General features: G+C 43.3%; 1 protein-coding gene across 1 annotated transcript in view; it reads right to left on the bottom strand.

The window, feature by feature from the left end:
• GSDME (gasdermin E) overlaps positions 1-17,682 on the bottom strand; it is a 52,042-nt gene extending 34,360 nt beyond the window's left edge. The window contains exons 1-3 of the mRNA XM_081800919.1: positions 17,598-17,682; positions 5,313-5,542; positions 2,427-2,619 (exon numbers count right to left, since the gene is read on the bottom strand). Coding sequence (XP_081657045.1) covers positions 2,427-2,619; positions 5,313-5,523 — 404 coding nt within the window. The 5' untranslated portion in view covers positions 5,524-5,542; positions 17,598-17,682. The remainder of the gene's footprint in view (positions 1-2,426; positions 2,620-5,312; positions 5,543-17,597) is intronic.
• Positions 17,683-18,711: the final 1,029 nt, after the last annotated feature.

Below are 18,711 nucleotides of genomic sequence, written 5' to 3'. Positions count from 1 at the left end.
AATGGTATTAGAAAAACTGGATAGCCACATGCAAAAGAATGAAACTGGGCCACCATCTTACACCATCCACAAAAATTAACTCCGAGTGGATTAAAGACTTTAATGTTACACCTGAAACCATAAAACTTCTAGAAGAAAGCATGGGTGGTAAGTACTTAGACATCAGCCTTGGCAATGATTTTTTGAATCTGACACCAAAAGCAAAAGCAACAAAAGCAAAAATAGCAAATGGGACTACATCAAACTAAAACACTTCTGCACAACAAAGGAAACCATCAACAAAATGAAAAGGCAACCTACTGGATGGGAAAAAATATTTGCAAATCATATATTTAATACAGAGTTAATATATAAAATATATAAAGAACTCCTACAATAGAAAAAAGAAATCAATTTTTAAAGTGGTTAGATCTGAATAGACATTTTTCCAAGGAAGACATACAGATAGCCAATGGCTACATGAAAAGATGCTTGGTATCACTCATCATCAAGGAAATACAAATCAAAACCACAATGAGATATCACCTCCCACCTGTTAGAATAGCTAGTATCAAAAAGACAAGAAAGTAATAAGAATTGGAGGGGATGTGGAAAAATGGGAACCCTTGGCTCTGTTGGTGGAATTATAAATTGGTGCAACCACCAAGGAAAACAGTATAAAGGTTCCTCAAAAAATTAAAATAGAACTACCATATCATCCAGAAATTTCATTTCTGGGTATTTATGCAAAGTATTTAAACATTTACTCAAAAAGATTTGCACACCCATGTTCACTGCAGCATTATTTAGAATAACCAAAATATAGAAACAATCTAAGTGTCCATGGATAGATGAATGGATAAAGAAATATGGCATATATATGTTATATTGTGACTTATAGTAAGAAATATATATTTGGTCTTCAACCCAGTTCTTGGCATGGAACTTCTAACCCTTGGAATTTCCTGTGATAAGAGCAATAAAGGTGTCTTTTGTTATGTTAATGAGGTGACTTTTGGAAAGCCCTTAGGTAACCCAAAGATGGGGGCTGTTGTTCCGGGAGCCAACCAGGTAATTAGAAGGTTTTAACTTTCAGTACTTCCACCCCAACCTCTAGGGAAGGGAGAGGGGCTGGAGGTTGAATCAATCACCAATGGTCCATGATGATTTAATCAATTGTGACTATGTGATAAAGCCTCCATAAAAACCCAAAAAGACAGGATTCAGAGAGCTTCTGGATCTGTGAACACATGAAGATTTGGAAAGAGTGGTGACCTGGAGAAAGCAGGAGGCCCATACCCTGCCCCATGCATCTCCTCCACCTGGCTGTTCCTGAGTTATACCCTTTTATAATAAAACAGTGATTCTACTATGTAAAACATTTCATATTTCAAATTAATTGAACTCAGGGAGGGGATCACGGGAATCTGATTTTTAGTCAGTTGGTCAGAAGTACAGTTAACAACCTGGACTTGTGAAGGGCATCTGAAATCCAAGGAGGGAGTCGTGGGAACCTCCAATCTGTGGCCCCCATAGTCAGAAGCACAAGGAATAGCCTGGGCTTGCTGCTGGCATCTGACTCAGAGTAAGGGCTGAGGACAGTCTTTTTAGGACTGAGCCCTTACCCTGTGAATCTGATACTATCTTTAGGTAGACAGTATCATCAGGGAGTTGAATTCTCAGACACTGCTGGAATTGGGTCAGGAACCTAATTTAATGCATATACAATGGAATATTATTCAGTCACATAAAAGAAGGAAATCTTGCCATTTGGGGACAATGTGGATGGAGCTTGAGGGGATTATGCTAAGTGAAATAAGTCACACAGAGGAAGAAAGAGCCCAATCTCATTTATATATGGAATCAAAACAAACAAACAAGCTCATGGATTCAAAGACCAGATTAGTGGTTGCCAGAGTGGAGGGTAGGGGTACATGAAATGGGTAAAGACCAAAAGGTACAAACTTCCCATTATGAAATAAGTCCTAGAGATGTAATGTACAGTACACTGACTATAGTTAATAATACTGTATTGCATGTTTGAAAGTTGCCGAGAGAATAAATTTTAAAAGTTCTCATCGCAAGAAAAAATATATTTGCAACTATGTATAGTGATAGATGCTAACTAAACTTACTGTGGTGATCACCTTGCAATAGGGACAAATAACAAATCATTATATTGTGCACCTGGAAACTAATACAATGTTATATGTCAATTACACCTCAATCAAAAAATAATAATAATAATACGTCTCCCCACTCAAGCTAAGAACAATCAAGAAATTCCAGGCTAAAGTACGAGCTCTATAAAGTTTCAGCACAACATTCAATCATGTTTGCTTTTGGGCAAAGTTCCCATCTGTTGCCCTTTTTACAAAGGTCCAACTGAATGACCTTTAAAGGTGATACATGCCAAAATCCAAAATGCCAAACAGAATTCTCATTACCTCTCAGTGGAGTCTCTGATGAGCTGCTGCAGGTCCACCTCCTGCTTCCTCAGGTTTCCAAAAGAAGACTGACTTTCCACCAGTCCTTTGCCTCCAACATTCATCTTGACCTTCCCTAGCGCCGTCTCGATGGTCCCACTCACATGGTTTTGAAACTTGCTCTCATATTTCACAAAGTCTGACTCCACGACCACTGGAGGGAATGAGACTTGCAAAGGCATCTGATGACGATATGGCCACCTAGCTGCCTTAGGCCACCTACCTTCCCAATCCTGTGGAAATCCACAGGAAACATGAAGTTCGCACTCAAAATGGAGAGCCGGCAGCCATGTTCTGTGTATGTTCTAAAGAAAATGGAGCTGGCCCACTGAGGTACTGACTGAGAACATGGTGGGACTTGTGGCCAGGGGCTCTACTTGGTGCTCTTGGTTGTCTTTCAATTCCAATATATACATATGTAGACAGGTGCACCAAAAGTATCAGGAGAGTTTAACAAATAATTTTAAAGAAAGCCTCCTGGGGCCCATGGCAGGCTCAGTCGGAAGAGCACACAACTCTTGATCTCAGGGTTGTGAGTTTTAGCCCCACATTGGGTGTAGAGATTACTTAAAAATAAATAAGTAAATAAACTTTAAAGCAAGCATCTGTTTAACCACTATCCAGATAAAATACATTTTTAAAATTTTTTTAAATAGAATATTTTCAATGTGTGCTTTTCCAGGGTGAAGACTGTAAAGGGACTTCATGAGGATGACACCTAAGCAGAGTGAAAATAGCAGCTCTGCTCATGACCCACGTCCGAGTGGTCTGCCTTACCCCGTATCTGGCAGGTCAGCCACGTGGAGCTTGGGCATCTTCCCTTCCCACCCACCAGTCTTGGAGAACATTCCTTTGGCCTTCATTACCATCTCTATGAAAAAATTTCCTTTCCCGTACTTACCTGTTTATTATTTTTTTTTAATTTTTAATTTTTTTTTTAGAGAGAGCGCGTGGGTGGAGGGAGGGAGATGCAGAGGGAGAGAGAATCTTAAGCAGGCTCCATCCCCAGCACAGGGCTCAACATGGGGCTGGATCTCACCACCCTGAGATCCTGACCTGAGCTGAAATCAAGAGTCTGATGTTTCACTGACTGAGCCACCCAGGCACCCCATGCTCACCTGTGTATATTGACCTCTACCTGGCCATTTAATTCCTTATCATACAATACCTTATCTCTACTCCTGATAAAGTCAGTGGGCATGCCTGGCCTCCCTCCCTCCCTCCCTCTCAAACACCATCCTGGGATACACAAGCTCCAGACTCCCCATCCTTACTTTCTGGCTTCCCAGACTTAGGAAGATGCCACCCCCTACCAGGTATCCCAGCTTCAATCAAGTCCTCTGGGAATTACTACGTTCCTCATCTGCTCACATCCAGGGGACTATCACATTGCCTTCAAGATCTGTCCTTCTTATCTGGACACTGAAGATAAATACCTGATGATCTCATTTCTGAATTGCCAGCCTTCTCTTATCTCCAGATTTCTACTGTTCTTATTTTTAATCCAACCAAATACCACCATAAAAATAGTGTCAGTCACTGTCTTTTGATATAGCTACATTTAGGGCCTCTTAGGAACTTCACACTGGGCTTTTTCCATTTCCCTGACCCAAGGCTCTCCTGAGCTCCTGGTTGTACTTCTAAGGGATTCAAATCTGCCTATAGTCTGAAAGGCTTCTTTCCATCCACTCACTGCCCTCAACACCTGTATTTCCTTCACTTCAGTCAAGAAAACCATTCCTCAGCAAGGGTTAATGAGAATTAATCATTAATCACTATCTTTGCAATTTACAAAATAGAGAATCATCTCTGTCACCACCACCAAAAATGAGACAACTGTGAAAATGCCCTCAATTCAAAGCCTTTTCCTATTTATATCTTGTGGAATACAAACACTTTGGGAAATGTTTTGGGAAGTAGCATAGAGCACTTCTTAAGAGCTCAAGATTTTAATCACTATTCTAATATTCCTACCTATAAGAACTTGTTAACATCCATCTCCCTGAACCTCAGTTTTCTCAGATGTAATCTGGAGAGAATACCTTCCTGATGTATTATGTTACAAGCTGATGTATGTAAATCACATAACACAGAGCCAGGCACATAGCAAGTGCTCACTCTATCCACTGGGCTTAGGCCAGAACAATGTCATTTTCTGATAAAAGCAACAGTCCTAGGTTGTACAAAGTGCTACACAGATAGAAATTTTATTTCTTTACCTAGAGAAAACTCTAGCTATTTTTGGACCAGCTTGAGAGCCTGCCCTGCTCTCCCCAGAAAGCTTTCTTATGTGAGTAATAAAACTTTTCACACCCTCCTGATGGCTAGGTGGCATCATCAACCGCAACACTAAACCAGATTTTGGGTGGTAGATCCATCCTACCTATATGCTGAGTGGCCACAACACTTACAATGGGCATGTCTTACTTTTGTACTCAAAACTGCAATATTATTTTTTTAAATTAAGCTATAACTTCTCATGTCGGGCCTGTAGAATTCTGTTCATTTAAGAAAAGTATATGCCTTGAGGCACCTGTGTGGCTCAGCGCTGGACTCTTGATTTCAGCTCAGGTCATGATTTCAGGACTGTGGAATCGAGCCTCACTCGGGCACCATGCTCAGCAGGGAGTCTGCTTGAGATTCTCTCTCTGCCTCTCCCCCCCCACCAAAATAAATAAAATCTTAACAACAACAAAAAAAGAAAGGATATGTCTTTAAGAGAGTGTGCAAAGAAACAGAATTCATGGTAAGGTCTCACCTTATAATCAATCACTCAAGACAGCATGTACCTAGAAGATGAATCATCTTTTCTGGGACTAACTGTAGACTATACCCAAAGAAACCTACCTGGACTCAGAAATTGGTCTTCTGTGAGTACATCTCCAAGGGTGACAGATAAAAACTGGTACTTGGGTCTCTGCCAGCACCAGAATCTCTTTTTTTTGGTCACCAGACTTAGAAGTTGTAACTTATCAGAGTCATTCAAGTTTGATACTGCAATCAGGTTACCTCCGGCATCAACTTCTTTAAGAAAATTCCTTGTTGCTTTGGCAAACATTATGAGAGCTCCAAATTACCTGAATAAAAAAACAAAACAGTTACTCCCAAATTAAATAAGAAGTAATTATTTCATTTATTTTTTTCTAAAAGTGCCTTATTTTTCCTTCGTGTCAATCACTGTACATGAAAGAATACCTTCTCCTTAGAAAACCCTCTAGTATGGGTTCAGCTGATGACAAAGAAATCAAATTGAAATACTGAAAGAGAGTATGTAAGTCTAGATAGACTAAGTTAAGCTTCAGACACAAATAACCTCCAAATATTAGTGGCTTATACCAAGAAAGGTGTATTTATTGGTCACAGTCTATGTCTGGTAGAGGAGGACAGGAGAGCTTTTCTCATCATAGTCATTCAAGGATCCAGATTGAAGGGGCAGCCACCATCCAATATGAAAGAGTTCTGGTAAGTCTCACACCAGCAATTAAATGCTCTGGCCCAAAATTCACACACATCATGTCCACTCACAATTTGTCAGAGCAGTCATATGGCCTCAGCCAGCCAGAATGATCAGGAAATACAATTGTACCATGTATCTAACAGGTAGAGACCTGAGAATATTTGTTGACCCACATACTGACTACCCTAATTTGTAACATACAAAGATATGACCACTTCTTTAAAGGGCAACATGCTTTTTCTCCACACTGTATGATTTCCCCTATTCACAATGCAAAGAAACTATTACTTTTTAATCCAGAAATGAAGACTAAGTCACTCCTCAGCTGTAGGGAAAAAGAAGAAACACACTGGAAGATATAAAATACTGAAAAACTGGCTAAAGCCAGATTCCTATCTCATGCTGTACACAAGAGCAAATTCTCGATGGATTAGAAGGTTTTTTGAGGAAAAAAATGAAACCATAAAAGTACTAGAAAAAATACAAATAAATATTTGTTCAATTGTAGGATGAGAAAGGCCTTTAGGAAGACAAATGGCAAACTGAGAAAATACTTATAATATTTATAACGAAGAACTAGAATACTTAATATATAAAAAAATCTTTCACAAATTGTTTTTAAAACACAATAATAGAAATATGGGCAAAGGTTATAAACAATTCACAATATATAAACTGCACCTAGCCTATATACACACACACGAATATATACATATGTGCAAACACACAAGCACACACATATATAGTTATTACTCAAAAAAAAGCAAAAGTGAAATAAGATTTTTTTAAAAATTATCCATGGTCAAAGGTTAAAATAGCTAATGGACAAGAAATGAGTTTTATTTGTATTTGTACGCTGGTGTTTGGCAGTCACAGAGATATAAAAACATAGTTTGAGAGGTGGGAGTAGTCTTAGACATTAACTAGTTCAACCCATTTGCTTTATTTTTTTGTTTTTGTTTTATTTTTTAAATTTTATTTATCTATTTAAATTCATTTAATTAGCATATAGTGTATTATTGGCTTCAGAGGTAGAGGTCAGCGATTCATCAGTCTTATATAACACTCAGTGCTCATTATATCATGTGCCCTCCTTAATGCCCATCATTCAGTTACCCCATCCCTCCACCTACCTCCCCTCCAGCAACCCTCAGTTGGTTTCCTACAGTTAAGAGTCTCTTCTGGTTTGTCTCCCTCTCTGATGACTTCACATTCAGTTTTCCCTCCCTTCCCTTAAGATCCTCTGTTTTGTTTCTTAAATTCCATATATGAGTGAGATCATCATAACTATCTCTAACTGATTTCACTTAGCATAATACCCTCTAGTTTTATCCATGTCATTGCAAATGCTAAAGTATCATATTTTTTGATGGCTGAGTAATATTCCATTGTGTATACATACCACATCTTCTTCACCCATTCATCTGTTGAAGGACATCTGGGCTCTTTCCATGTTTTGGCTATTGTGGACATTGCTGCTATAAACACTGGGGTGCAGGTGCCCCTCTGGATCGCTGTTTGTATCCTTTGGGTAAATGCCTAGTAGTACAGTTGCTGGGTCGTAGGGTAGTTCTGTTTTGTTTTTTATAAGATTTTATTTATTTATTTGAGAGAGAGAGAAAGAGAGAGAGAAACAGCATGAGAGGGGAGGGGGTCAGAGGGAGAAGCAGGCTCCCCGCTGAGCCGGGAACCCGATGTGGGACTCGATCCCAGGATTCCGGGACCATGACCTGAGCCGAAGGCAGACGCTTAACCAACTGAGCCACCCAGGCGCCCTGGGTAGTTCTATTTTTAACTCTTTGGCAAACCTCCATACTGTTGTCCAGAGTGGCTGTACAAGTTTGCATTACCACAAGCAGTGTAAGAGAGTCCCCCTTTCTCTGCATCCTCACAGAGGACGAAACAAAGTTGTGTCCTGACTTTGTTAATTTTAGCCATTCTGACTGGTGTGAGGTGGTATCTCACTGTGGTTTTGATTTGTATTTCCCTGATGCGAAGTGATGTTAAGCATTTTAAGAATATTGTTAAAATGTCTATGATACCCAAAGCAATCTACACATCCAATGCAATCCCTATCAAAATATCATCAACATTTTTCAAAGAGCTGGAACAAATAATTCTAAAATTTGTATGGAACCAGAAAAGACCTGACTAGCCAAAGGAATGTTGAAAAAGAAAACCAAAGCTGGTGGCATCACAATTCTGGATTTCAAGCTCTATTACAGAGCTGTAGTAACAAGACAGTATGGTACTGGGACAAAAATAGACATGTAGATCAATGAAACAGAATAGAGAACCAAGAAATGGACCCTCAACTCTATGGTCAACTAATTTTTTTTTTTTAAAGATTTTATTTATTTATTTGCCAGAGAGATAGCGAGAGCAGGAACACAAGCAGGGGGAGTGGGAGAGGGAGAAGCAGGCTTCCCGCCAAGCAGGGAGCCCGATGTGGAACTCGATCCCAGGATCCTGGGATCATGACCTGAGCTGAAGGCAGACACTTAACGACTGAGCCACCCAGGCGCCCTATGGTCAACTAATCTTTGACAAAGCAGGAAAGAATATCCAATGGAAAAAAGACAGTCTCTTCAACAAATGGTGTTGGGAAAATTGGACAGCCACATGCAGAAGAATGAAACTGGACCACTCTTTACACCATACACAAAAATAGACTCAAAATGGATGAAAGACCTAAATGTGAGATAAGAATCCATCAAAATCCTAGAGGAGAACAGGAGAACACAGGCAGCAACCTCTCTGACCTTGGCCATAGCAACTTCTTGCTAGACAGGTCTTCAATGGCAAGGGAAACAAAAGCAAAGATGAACCATTGGGATTTCATCAAGATAAAAAGCTTTTGCACAGCAAAGGGAACAGTCGAGAAAACCAAAAGACAACCTACCGAATAGGACAAGATATTTGCACATGTCTTATCAGATAAAGGACTAGTAACCAAAATCTACAAAGAACTTATTGAACTCAACATCCAAAAAACAAATAATCCAATCAGGAAATGGACAGAAGAAACGAACAAACATCTCTCCAAAGAAGATGTACAAATGACCAACAGACAGAACCAACTTACATTAACATGAACCTCCTCTAGGACATCAGAAAATGTTTGTCTTACTTATCACTAGTTTTTCTCTAACGTGCCTTTTCTTAGATTACTATTCTTGCATATTAACAATAAGAATAAACATTTAAGGAAGGGATTCTAAAACATAAGAAGTTCCTTTCTTATTTGAGAGAGAGCGCTCATGTGTGCAAGCAGAGGGAGGGGTAGACGGGGAGGGAAAGGGAAAGAGAATCTGAAGCAGACTGCACACCAAGGACAGAGCCCGACACAGGGCTTAACCCCACGGCCTCGACATCATGACCTGAGCTGAAACCAAGAGTCAGCTGCTTGAATGACTGAGCCACCCAGGCACCCCTAAAAGTTCCTTTCTGATCAACAGTGAACTGTAAAAAAGGAAAACTATGTATGCTCAAATTCTCATCTCTAAAGCATCTCTCACTATACTAAGTTTCTTACGTGTGATGGAGCACTCATTCATTTATCAAAACATTTACTAAATCATTAATTATCCTTAAGTACCCACTATACACGGGTACTGTGTTTAAGCACTTAGGATACTGATACAAAAAGTCATCTCTATACAGATAGCCAACAAACACATGAAAAGAATCTCAACATCATTCATCATTAGGTAAATGCAAATCAAAACTATGAGATACCACCTCACACCAGTCAGAATGGCTAGAATCAAAAAGACAAGAAATAATAAGTGTTGATGAGGATGTGGAGAAAAAGGAACCACCATGCACTGTTGGTGGGAATGCAAATTGGCATAGCCTTTGTGGAAAACAGTATGGAGGTTCCTCAAAAAATTAAAAATAGAAATACTGAACAATCAGTAAACCCACTACTGGATATTTACCCAAAGAAAACAAAACACTAATTGGAAAAGATATGTGCACCCCTATGTCTATTGCAGCATCGTTTACAATAGCCAAGACATGGAAGCAACCCAGGTATCCAGCAACAGACGGACAGATAAAGAAGTGGTGTATATATCTCCAATGGAATATTACTCAGCCATAAAAGAGAATGAAATCTTGCCATTCACGGCAACATGGATGGACCTAGAGGGTATTATGCTAAGTGAAGTCAGGCAAAGACAAATATCATAGGATTTCCCTAATATACGGAATTGAAAAAAAACACACAAAATAAATGAACAAACAAAAGTAGAAACAGATAAATAAATACAAAGAACTGATGGTTGCCAGAGAGGTGGGGTAGGGGGATGGGTGAAGGGGAGTGGATGGCACAGGCTTCCAGTTATGGAATAAGTCACAAGGATGAAAGGCACGGCATAGGGAATATAGTCAACGGCACTGTGATAGCCTTGTATGGTGACAGATGGTAGCCACACTTGTGGTGAGCATAAGGTACAGAGTTATCGGATCACTACGCTGTAGAGCTGAAACTAATGTAACATTGTGTGTCAACTCAAAAACAGACACACATATCAATGGAAAAGAACAGAAAACCCAGAAATGGACCCACAACTCTATGGTCAACTAATCAACAAACCAGTAAAGAATATCCAATGGAAAAAAGACAGTCTCTTCAGTAATTGGTGTTGGGAAAACCAGACAGCCACATGCAGAAGAATGAAACTGGACCACTGCCTTACACCACACACAAAAACAAATTCAAAATGGATGAAAGACCTAAATGTGAGACTGGATCCTAGAGGAGAACACAGGCAGCAACCTCTTCGACCTTGGCCACAGCAACTTCTTCCTAGGAACATCACCAAAGGCAAGGGAAACAAAGGCGAAAATGAACTATTGGGACTTCATCAAGATAAAAAGCTTCTGCACAGTGAAGGAAATAGTCAACAAAACTAAAAGGCAGCCTATGGAATGGGAGAAGATATTTGCAAACAACATATCTGATAAAGGGTTAGTATCCAAAATCTATAAAGAACTTATTAAATTCAACATCCCAAAAAACAAATAATCCAGTTAAGAAATGGGCAGAAGACATGAATAGACACTTTTCCAAAGAAGACATCCAGATGGCTGACAGATACATGAAAAGATGCTCAACATCACTCATCATCAGGGAAATACAAATCAAAACCATGATGAGATACCACCTCACACCTGTCAGAAAGGCTAAAATTGACAACACAGGAAACAACAGAGGTTAGTGAGGATGCGAAGAAAGGAGAGCCCTCTTGCACTCTTGGTGGGAATGCAAACTGGAGAACAGTATGGAGTTCCTCAAAAAGTTAAAAATAGAACTGCCCTACGATCCAGGAATTGCACTACTAGGTATTTACCAAAAGAATACAAAAATACAGATTCGAAGGGGTACATGCACCCCAATGTTTATAGCAGCATTATCAACAATAGCCAAACTATGGAGAGAGTCCAAATGTCCATCGACTGATGAATGGATAAAGAAAATGTGGTGTGTACACACACACACACACACACACACACACACACACACACACAGGAATATTACTCAGCCATCAAAAAGAATGAAATCTTGCCATTTGCAGCAACATGGATGGAACTAGAGTGTATTATGCTAAGTGAAATAAGTCAGAGAAAGACAAATACCATATGATTTCATTCATATGTGGAATTTAAGAAACAAAACAGATGAACATAGGGGATGGGGAAAATAAGGAGAGAGGGAAACAAACCATAAGAGACTCTTAAAGACAGAGAACAAACCGAGGGTTGACAGAGGGAGGTGAGTATGGGATGGGCTAGCTGGGCGATGGGTATTTAGGAGGACATTTGCTGTGATGAGCACTGTGTGCTGTATGTAAGTGATGAATCACTGAATTCTACTCTGAAACCAATATAATACTGTATGTTAAAAAAATGTAAATAAAAATTAAAAACAAAAACCAAAAAACAGTGTGTCAACTCTACTTCAGTAAATATATAAAGTAGCCTCTCTCCTTGATGAGCTACTAGTTGGGTGGCCAGATAGAGAAATAAACAATTAGGTTTTATGCTAGGTATTGACACAGATTGTTACAAGAAATGAACCAAGAAAAGGGCATCTAAATCCAACTGGAGAGAAGCATAGGGTCAGAGAAGTCTTCCTAAAGTGGGCAGCATCCAAGCTGCCTCTCGTGGGCTAAGCAGAAGCAAGCGGCACAGGAGTACCGTGGGGGTGCTTAGCAGAAGAGCAGCGATTATAAAAGCCCAGCATGTGCAGGACGTGGCGGAAGGGTGGGGAAGATCGTGCCTGGCAAGATTTGTGACCGGCAAGCTCGTGATGGTCCACGAGACATCATTTTGTGTTAATAGGCCCATTGCCACTTCCTCACTTTTCAAGCTCCGAGACTAGTTCCTGCTTTGGTTCTAGAGTGCGGAAGGGCAAAGGACAGGGATGAGGAAGCCTTGGGCCAGGCCATGCAAGGCATGCCTCCCCTGCTGGGTCCTGGGCAGCAAGGGCCTTCAGAGGGAGGGGCTGTATAGGGAGTGATGCAATCAAAGCGGTCACTTAGCAAGATGTTCTGGAAGCAAAATAGGAAACCAGCTGGAAGGGAACAAGATTAGAGATGGACAAAAAATGGTTATACTGAACTATGTCACATGCACAAGGACAGAAAAGATGATTTGGTGGTTTCCCCAGAACTCTGGTCGGATGTGAGAGTGGTGTTGAAAGAGACTCCCTAGGATGGCTTCCAGGTGTCTCAGGTGTGGGCTGGCCGATGAGATGCCAGTTACCAAGAAAGGGAATTCAGGAGGAAGCAGATTGGTGGCAGACAGTAAGACAGTACCTGCTGGAAGTGTAGCTAGGAGAGTGTGCAAGATTTATTTTGCCCAACAGAGGGAAAGAACCTTTAACAAAATAAGGTCTCCCCAATGACCTGTGGAAATCCATCCTGCTTGTCCAAGAGAAGAACCACAGCAGAATCTGCCTCACTGTGCCACTGGTAACAGAATCTCTCTCTCTCTCTTTTTAAGATTTTATTTATTTATTTATTTATTTATTTGAGAGAGAGAGAGCGAGCACAAGCCGGGGGAGGGGCAGGAAAGGGAGAAGCAGACTCGATGTGGGACTTGATCCTGGGACTCTGGGATCATGACCTGAGCTGAAGGCAGTCGCTTAACCAACTGAGCCACCCAGGTGCCCCAGAATCTCTCTTTTTATGGTTTCTATTCTTTTCTGGGACTACCTGAGAGGGACATCACTAACTTTCCTTCAGATTAAACAAGTTTCTGAAGAAGACAGATCAGGCTTGCCGTTAAAAAACAACAAAACCCATCTGTTGTGGGTGGCAAAGCCTTTGTAAGGATGCTAATCCTCCCCAGAGGAATTAGAGGATAAAGAAAGGGAACTCCTAAATTAATTTTTAATTTTTTTCCATCTACCATCAGATACAGCCAATTTGCCTTCTTGACAGGGTAGTTTGCTTTAGGAAGAGTTAATGCAGGTGGCTATTGGTTTACAGGTTAATTGAATCAGGCTTATTCAATCAAGGAACTCCGTTTATTCCTGTGAAGTTAGAGGTTTCTTTTATCTTATTGTTTGAATACATAATACATTACATGGCTCAAATATCTAAACAGTGTAAAAAAATACACACTGAGAAATCCCATTCCTACCCAGGTCCTACTACCCTTTCCATGGCTCTCCCCTGTAGGTATATTACCTTGGTGTTTCTTTATACAAAATAAGTTCAAAGGAGTCTGCACACTGTTCTGTATGTTACTTTTTGTCATGTAACAATGTATCCTGGAGATCTTTCCATGTTAGTACCTTCATCTTTGCAGCTGCATAATACTCCACCATGTGGCTATCCCACTGTTCGTCCTGTACTGCCGATTGCGTAGGTTATTTCTACATTTTTTTCTTATAAAAATGCCACAGTAAATACTCTTGAACATACGTCTTCTTCACACATGGTCAAGAGAACACGAAGGAAGATTCCTACAAGAGTGCTAGAGGTGCCTCGATGGCTCAGTCGGTTAAGCGTCTGCCTTCGGCTCAGGTCATGATCCCGGGGTCCTGGGATCGAGTCCCACGTCGGGCTCCCTGCTCAGCAGGCAGTCGGCTTCGCTCTCTTTCTCTCCCTCTGCCCCTCCCCACTGCTTGTTCTCTATCACTCTCTCTCTCTCGCCAATAAATAAAATCTTAAAAAAAATTCTTTTAAAAAGAGAGGGATTGCTAGACCAATGGGTAAATACATCTCTAATTTTAGGGGTTGTACCATTTTGCAGTCTCACCAATAAGGTATGAAAAATCTCAGCAATAGAGTCTGTTATCAAACTTGTATTTTTGTCAGTCTCGTAGGTGAGAAACAGTATCTCGGTATATTCTTAGGGTATGTTATTGTAACATAAATCAAGCATCTTTTGTTTAAAGAATTTATTATTTTTCTTAACTGTGTCCTTAGTCCATTTTCTATTGGTTTTTTCTTTATTCCTAGGAGCTGTTGATTAATAGAGGGATTAGCTAAAATATAGGCTAGAAATTTAACACAACAGTTTATCATGTGGCATTGGAAGACAGTAAGTTGCCATACCATTCTCAAACATCTGAAGTAACTGCCTAGCCAGGAAAGATTAAATAATATGCCAAGGGCCAACTGAAGGATCTAGAACCCAAGTTGCCTGACACATACAAGCACAAGAAAGTCTCAATTAACCATAAATCAGACGTCAGATTCAAATTTCCAGTGTGTTCCAATCTGGAAGTAGACAAAAATGGCCTCATGAGAGATCTACCTCAAATCGCTCATGACCTAAAAATCCATTGCATTTCACAGCCGTACCACAGATCCCCTCTCACACAGGGCCTTACGAATCCCATTAGCTCGGTGGGGTTAAATCAGTGGAGGGTATCAAGGAGGGCACTTGCTGTGATGAGCACCAGGTGTTGTACGGAAGTGCTGAATCACTAGATTGTACACCTGAAACTAATATTACACTGGATGTTAACTCACCTACATCTGTGGTTTCCCAGCTCAAAGCAATTAGAACTCAGAAAGTCAAAAGCAATGAGGTAAGGATATGTAAGTTTAAATCAGACTCCTGGACAACAGATCTCGAAGGAAGAGACCAAGAAAGCAAGACAATGCCAAGTCAGAAAAGCACACGGCCAACTGGGGCCACTGGCTCCTGGGAACAAAGAATCCTAAAAGTAGGTGCCAAGGTAATGATTGCATGAGAATATACTATAACTAGCATCCATTCTTAATCAAATCCTTGAGGTGTAAAGAACCCAGTTCTTCCTCATACCCAATTCGGGATTCTTCTCTAGAGCAGCTCTGGGTGATCACTGGGCCTCTGCTTGTATAGTTCTGGGCAAGAAACCTCAACATCAAAATACACTAAAGAGAAACAACTGCATGGTGAGTACGTGCGGTGTGCCAGGCACTGGGCTGAATTCTTGCTCCGCATTTCCTCATTTAATCTGCACAACAACCCTGAGTAGGCATTTTACAGATGTGGAAGTTTAAAGATGTTAAGTAACTTGCCCAAATCACGAGAGAGAAAAAAGAAAAAACAAAACAAAAAAAAACCCAAACCAGCACCGACACCCGCGAGCTGGCCTGGGACTATCAGCCAGCCCTGGTGTTGCTAGGGAACAGCCCCGCGTTCTCCTGCTGAACACGAACAACGTCTCAGAAGAGCAACATCGAGCAAGGCCACTCTGTGGTCGTGATAAATTAAGACAAAAACAAGACCCCTCATAATCTCATCTGGCCTCAGCCAAAATATGAACATTGTCCAAACCACAAAAACGACCAAACACCGCCCCCCCCCCAACCACCGCCACCAGGGGGTGGCTAATGACTGACTGCGGCTTCTTGGCCAAGCCTTCCTTGTGAAGATACTCAATAGAATTCTCCCCCTTCCTGACAGCATCCAGTCCAGAGCAAAGTTCTGTTTCCTTAAACTCCCGACAACCACCAGCAAGCCTAAAGGCTGTAACTCCTTTCTAACACCAACCTACTGAGACGCCCCACAGTGTGAGGTCTCTCTCGCTACAACAAGCAATAAACCCAACTTTTCCAACTCTACGTGCATTCCCGGAGGTCTCTGGAGGGCACCGAATGTCACATAGAGAATTAGAGCGAAGGGAAGGTTCCAACGGAGGTCCACCTGCCTCCGAAGCCTGAGCCCTTGGCTACCCTGCTTTGCAGATTCCTCAGTCAGCTTTTTAAAATTTGGGCTACATATAATTCACTTTATAAAATAAGAAAGTGTGCTCAAAAGGGTAGACTTCAGTTATAGTGGAAGTGAAAATCACAGTTATGGGACACATGTCCTCACTATGCAGGGAAATGAGACATTGCTGTACTTGTCTCATACTTAACAGCTTCACATTTTGAATTATTTTTAGTTTTCGAAATAACGTGGTTTAGTCTATTAAATTAAAACAGAGGTGTCATCCTTTTATATCTTCCACGCTCACAGCCCAGTGCCTGAGCTCATTTTTATAAGACAAATTAAAGACAAGGTACTCCATTACTTCTTTCTTAAATAAAAATCAGTGAGATTTTTTTAAAAAATGGTCACAAAACAGGCACGAACTTGAGAAAGGAGTGAGTGTGAAGCGACAAAGGCTTTTGGGAAGTGGGGTGGGTAACAGAAGAGACAGGGTTTCAGAACAGAGAACTCGCTGGTCCCCTTGAGGGTTCAAAGAGAACAAAAAGAGAAACACTTCTGGAAAATGCAAAACTTCGTCTCCAAGCAGGCGATCTATGGGACAGCAGCTGGGAGCCGGAGCCCTATTTCTCAGATCGCTCTAACTGCCTGGGCTCAACTTCTCGCGGCTATTCTCCTTTACAGGAAGAGCGCGTTGGTGATTTCGACAAGCATCAATTTACTCTATATCGCTTTAGCTGCTTCTCCGGCGTCACATCGCTTCTTTCATTCCACTCCGACTCGTTGCCTGTCGGCCCCTTGAGAGCTACGATGCCCAGACACCCGGTCCTCCCATCCTAGTCACTCCTTTGAACAGAGCAGGTGCCCAAGGAGGGATGTTTTCAAATATTCTACAACACATGCCTTTGGAGGAGCCGCCCCTCCTCGTTCCCCCTCGGGCGCAGATGCCCAGTGGGCTCCCAGGGGGTCCGCACGTCGAGGCCTAAGGCAGCCACGCGAGCAGCTGTGATGTCATCCCGCCCCCTGCCGATGACACCCAGGGGGGCTTGGCCTTCTCCGCAGGCTTGGGGCCCAATTTCAGGCGACTGAGGGAACCATTCCAGCCCAGAGTCTCAACTCCTGTGGGCTCCGGCCTCTCCTTCTCGCACACACGCCCCGCAAGCCGGGGAAGCCTTTGCACACCCCGGGGGAAACGGGAGGACAAAGAATGAAGGGGTGGGGAGGGCTGGTGAACAGGGGGTGACAGAAGGTACCGGCCCTCCCAGCAGCCCGGGAAAGAAGTGGCCGCGGGGGAGGGGGGAGTGGGCTGGGGAAGGGGTGGGGGGAGAGGGGCACGCGATGGGGCCAGCTGGCCAGTTGTGGGGCAGCCGACCGCCTCGTCTCCCTTAGGGGGGACGGCGGGGAGGGGCGTCCCGGAGAGAGAAGAGCCGCGGACTCGGCGCCCCGGGGCTGGCCGCCCGCCCAGCCGGGAGCCGGAGCCGGAGCCGCCGCGGAGCCCGTGCCGCCGCACTCACCTGCCCGCGCCGCCGCCGGGTCCCCGCAGCCGCGCACTGGGCGCCCCGCGCCGGCCCGGGCGGACTAGCCTCGCGGGGCGGGCCGGGGGCGGGGGCTCGCGGGAGAGGGCGGGCCGGCGGGAGCCTTCGCTCGGTGGCCGCCCCCTGCGCCACGGGCCGCCAGCCGGACGGGACCGGGGGCGCCGGGCCGAGCGCGGCCGAGGCGGGGCGAGGACTGCGGGCGGCGTCCCGAGACCCGCCCGAAGGCCCAGAGCCGGAGGGTTCCCGCTCTTCGCGTGACTCCGCCCACGCCGGTCGCTGACACCCCGGGGCTCGGCTTTGGCCGAAGTCCCTCACGCTTTTCGGGATCCAAGGCCTGGGGCGCACCGGGGATAGGCCGGGGCCTCAGCAGAGGAGTGGGCCCGGCCTCCCTCCCCGAGGCCTCCTCTCCCGCCCTCAGTACCGTAGGGTTGGAAGCCTGCCGGGCCCAGTCACCCAGAGCTGGGTGCCGCCTGGCACCGTAGCTTCCCGGTTCCAGCGGGCAAGTCTGAGGCTGCTCTAGCCTGTGGGAGCCCCTGATGCCCGGGCCGGGGAGTGTCCGGATTTGTGGTGTGACGGTGCCCACACTGGTCCTGACATTATTAGTGATTCATGCAACTATATTCTAAGCTCCTCGAGGGCAGCGCCCAGCATCCCTCCCTAGGTGCTTAGTGAATGAGTGAATGAGTGAAGCTGAGTGCAGTTGGTGCTCAAAAATGGCTCGCTGATTGACTGACTTAAACACTATATCCCTTCAGTCAGTATTTACGGATCATCTTTTCTGAGCAGTACTCTGCTGAGCTGAGAACAATGAATGAGAAAAAATAAAATTTCTGTCCTTGGAGAACTTGCCTTCAGGAGTGTTGAGTTTTGTTGCTGCCTTCCACAGGGCGGGGAAAGAGGCAGGGCTTTCGGGGGGGGGGGGCCCATATGGTCTAAACCTATCCCTTGCAGTTACCCCACTCTTCTATTTGTCTCAGGAAAGCCCTCCTGACTAGTCACATTAAAAATACAGCCAGTCCATCAATCTGCAGGAACACTCCCTAGTTCCTTGCCTGCTTTATTTTTCTCCTTTGCACTGACCACCATCTGATAG

Source organism: Leptonychotes weddellii, chromosome 12 (genome assembly GCF_054177405.1).
Source record: "Leptonychotes weddellii isolate Sample4059 chromosome 12, ASM5417740v2, whole genome shotgun sequence".
Taxonomy (NCBI): domain Eukaryota; kingdom Metazoa; phylum Chordata; class Mammalia; order Carnivora; family Phocidae; genus Leptonychotes; species Leptonychotes weddellii.
The sequence above is the reverse complement of the archived record's forward strand: the minus strand, read 5'-3'. Positions and strand labels throughout refer to the sequence as shown.